The sequence below is a fragment of the Gastrolobium bilobum genome, unplaced genomic scaffold (genome assembly GCF_033153095.1).
Source record: "Gastrolobium bilobum isolate Gb01-03AN ecotype WA unplaced genomic scaffold, APGP_CSIRO_Gbil_v1 utg13848, whole genome shotgun sequence".
NCBI classification, from domain to species: domain Eukaryota; kingdom Viridiplantae; phylum Streptophyta; class Magnoliopsida; order Fabales; family Fabaceae; genus Gastrolobium; species Gastrolobium bilobum.
Window position 1 is genome coordinate 38,554 of NW_026895548.1, and position 4,295 is coordinate 42,848.

General features: G+C 32.3%; 1 protein-coding gene across 1 annotated transcript; it reads right to left on the minus strand.

Moving 5' to 3' along the window:
• Nucleotides 1-1,263: 1,263 nt before the first annotated feature.
• Nucleotides 1,264-3,959, minus strand: LOC133316031 (probable pre-mRNA-splicing factor ATP-dependent RNA helicase DEAH9). Its single transcript, XM_061517727.1, has 3 exons — nucleotides 3,833-3,959; nucleotides 2,755-2,834; nucleotides 1,264-1,526 (listed from the first exon to the last, which is right to left on the minus strand). The coding sequence occupies exons 1-3, from the start codon at nucleotides 3,870-3,872 to the stop codon at nucleotides 1,341-1,343; spliced, it is 306 nt and encodes a 101-aa protein (XP_061373711.1). The 5' UTR covers nucleotides 3,873-3,959; the 3' UTR covers nucleotides 1,264-1,340.
• Nucleotides 3,960-4,295: the final 336 nt, after the last annotated feature.

The following is a 4,295-nucleotide window of genomic DNA, read 5'->3' on the forward strand; positions in this document are numbered from 1 at the left end:
ACCTCCTTTTTGTCATTCTTATAGGTTAAAATGTTTGTTTATTGATGCTCACCTTATCACTATAGGGTTGGAGAAGGAGATAGGGAATATTTATGGTGGGCTCCACAAAAGGGCGCTCTTATCAGTTCAATGATGTGGTCCGCCGCATGATTTCAGACCCACTGTCGACCAAAACCGCCGTCCTACGTGGACTAAGCCTGCGCACATCATTTTCTCAAGCGTGTGAAATTCTAATGTAGTTATTATGTGGGCTATTTGACTATTTTGTCCCTCATTAATTAATAACCATTTTGTCTCTGATTCGAAAGTATCTATTAATCTGTCCCTCTTTAATCGATCACTTTGCATGTTTAATCGACTAAATGGTTGTTAGGAGATTTAATCGACTAAATCTCCCTACTTAACCGATTAAAATCATACTGACTTATTTTTTTTTGTCAAATATGAGGATTTAGTCGACTAAATAGGGAGATTTAGTCGACTAAATCTCCCAACAGCCATTTTTTGTCTGTTTTGGCTATTTAGTCGATTAAAAATGCAAGGTAGTCGATTAAAGAGGGGCAAATTGATAGATAATTTCAAATCAGGAACAAAATGATTATTAATTAATTAATAAGGGGCAAAAGGGTGAAAAAGCCTTATTATGTGTGATAATGTGGTTACACTACGCTACAAAAAAAAATGGTGTTTTTAACGTGGCAAAAGTTAATTAAAAACGTGGTTAAAAAAGATAACCACATTCTTGGGAAACCTGCCTAATCATGGCGTCGCAACATTGATTTGTTCACTTAGCCACATTTTAAAGAGTGTGGTAACATTTAATTAGCTACGGTCTATCTTCGTTTAACCACGTTTAAACGTGGTTAATTATTATAGATTTTATTTTTTTAAATAATCCTTTGTTAAGCCTCTCTAGATTTTCCCAATTAACATGGTAACAAATATAAGAAGGAATTATCATTTGTGATTATCTCCTTTGAACACCCAAATTGGCTAGAAGCTATTATCATTTTTGAGATAATTGAATCCTGGCAAAAATTACATCTAATTAAGCAGACATTGGCAAAATTGTAAGAAATGCATTTGGAAAGCTAATTATGGAGAGGTGACAAATGCGTCTAAATGTGGATAGACATCAAAATCTCTATAACAGTAAGAACAATGGCAATATTTGTAGATGTACCATTTATTTAAAGAATATATTAACAATAAAGGAAGAGTAGAAGCTCTTAAAATATATTGTTTATTTAATGAATTCACACATTGCATCTATGCATAATAGAAAATATGAAGAAACATAAAATAAGATGAAGTACATAACAAATGCATGAAACATGATTTTAGTGGTATCCAAAATATACAAGTGGAATCTCTGCAACTTGAAATCCAGTTGGTGAAGTAAGCTTAACATCATCATCCAAGACCCCAAGAGAGTAGAGAACTTCTAGTGCTCGGATCATTGCTTCAGGAGATGGAGATGCTGGCCAGTCAAAGCCCAAGATATTATCAATCCCCAATGCCTTTAACTGGAAATCATAAGAAAAAGTGTCAAGTAATTAACTTTAGGATCAATGGTTAACTCAATCTAAAATACACTTATACTATTCTAGCAAGCAATACTAGGGTAATAGCACTCAAATGGAATGATATCAGTTATATCAGAAAAGGAGAAGTTGACACTTAGGCAATCCATCTTATCAAACACAAAACTATATGCTTTTTCTTTTTTGGATAAAAAGGAAGAATTTTATTAGAGAGAAGGGACGCATAAATAGGGGGCAGAGGCTAAAGAATACAATAATGCTGTTCAATCCCTTCCATAATAGAAGTTGATATTCCCTTATGAATAACCGTTATAATAGTAACAGAGAGAAGTAATTAAAAATAATCTTATCCTATAACATACGTAGGGGAATACTATTATGCAAGTTTGTGGTACTATACTATAGCAAGGAATTTTGTTCCTTCCCTCATTTCAAAAAATTTCACTCTGACCATCTTTGGTATATAAGATCATAACGAGAAGTGCCTAACTGTTTTATGCATTCAACAAGAAAAACCATACCAGGAAAAGAAAGAAAGAAAGCACGTCCAATTTATTGCAAGAAAGGAGTTAGTGAAATGAAGTATTGAAAACAGTGACATTTCAAATGTAACTTTATCTTTCTCTCTCTCCAATTAATCTTTATCATTTTTTAATTAAGAAAATCATAAGGAGAAGAGATACAATTTTAATTTATATTTATTAAATTAAAAAAAATCATGATAAATCAGAAGAACATTGATGCAACTAATATTTAGTAATCATTACTAATGATCAGAAAAATATAATCTCAGTCAAAGTAGCATGTCAGGAGAAAAAGAAACAACCAATGATGGGGGTGCTACCATAAGAAATAAAACGGGCTTAAAAATTTGTTTCTGTGAAATTATATCAAAAAATTTACTAACCTGGATTACACAGGAAACAAGATTTGATCTTTGTATCTCTTGAGTTCCCTCATTAGACATGTGGTTAAGAAAATATTCTTTTGTATATAGACTGGTTGCAGTCATGTGACAATGAATGGTAACATTAAACAAATACATCAAGAAAAAATGATCAACAATCTTACATTATGAAATTGAAGAAGAAATATTAACTTAGTTAATAAAATGCTAGTTGGCACAACTCATATAGAAAGCCCACAACTAGACAGACTAAATAACATGGCTGGCACCAAATATGATTACAAAGCATTCAAGGTTGATTACCTCTGCAACAAACACTTCATCGTGATTCATTGAGCATGTTGAATAAATGATTCTTCCACCAACTTTATAAAAAGACACACCTGCGAAAATCAAAATAGCAGTTAAGTTTACAAAATCCTTTTACAAGCTAAGTCTCATTACCCCTAGTTCATTTAAATTCAGCATAAATAGCACTATTTTAATCCCAAAAAGAGTCAATCAGTTTAAATTAAAAAAAGAATACCAAATGATTCCTTGGTATAAAGATTATTTTCCAATTTTAATACAACTTCCCTACTAAAAAAATGTAAAAGTGTATTTTTATTTTACATCAAATAGAATATTTTATTATGGACGTGATGTGCTATATATTATTATTAAAAGTAAAAAGAAATCAACATTGTGCCATAAGATATATCTGATAACCCAAAAAGCAATCTTGGTACAAAGGTAATGTAAGGACTGTTTAACCAAATGAAATATGAGTAACACTAACTCCTGATCACTTGACGGACCACACAACAAACAGTTGGGGTGCACAATATCAAAACACGTGTATAGGGGAACAAGGTAGCTCGCACTAATAAAAAAATGCCTCTTTAGATCGCCAAATCGAAGTCAAATTTTGAATTACAAGAACCAATTCTTGGTGAGTGCAAGATGAGATGATTTCCATGATAAACGAAAAAAAGAAGAAGACAAAACCATACCAGAACCTGATCATAGAAAATTAATTAATGCGACGATGGTGCTAACATAATTTGAAAATAGACCCCTACTATGGTGCTTGGTTGCAGCGAAAGTGTAGGAAAAGACAAAACAAGCAACATGAATATAGTTAGAAGATCAAATTAAGCAGCAAAAGCTTAAACCTAGCTAGATTCCTGGATCAAATATCAAACCAGAAACCTCGAACCTAATAGGGGAAGTGAGTGTCACTGTGAATCTAATCTATATCGATAATGCAAGGAAGAGGGAACAATGTCCATGAATTTGAAAATCTGATAAGAGAGAAGGTTCTTTTGTGAGCTTTTTTTAGGAGAAAAATAAAATAAAAAAATAAAAAATTGGGAACCACGATAATGAATATGATGCTTACCTCGCCCTCTACCTTTCTGCTTTTGGAAAACTATAACCATGGCAGAGATAGAAACAGAGGAAGTGAGAGAGAAAATCCTAACGCTAAGGAAAGATAGAAAGAGAAAGGCACCAAATAATCAAATCCCTCTATGTATTTCTGAATAAGATAGAGGGAGGCAATGACTTTTGCCAAAACTACGTAGCATATTTATGGATTTTTAAAACTTTTGCGACATTCTTTGCAAACATGGCTAAACGATTGTTGAAAATGGACGGTTTTCTTGCAGTGTACACTTCATTAGTTTATTTATTAAAGGGGAATAAGTTTTCGTGTTATATGAAATAAATTCTCTCATGTAGTCTATAAAAAAATAGATAAGACCCACTAAGAAGAAGAGAAAAAAAGAAAAAAATGAATCCACTTTATTCCACTAGAAAATAGGGGGCAATGTGAGGATCAAATTCGTGACTCCAACTTATAT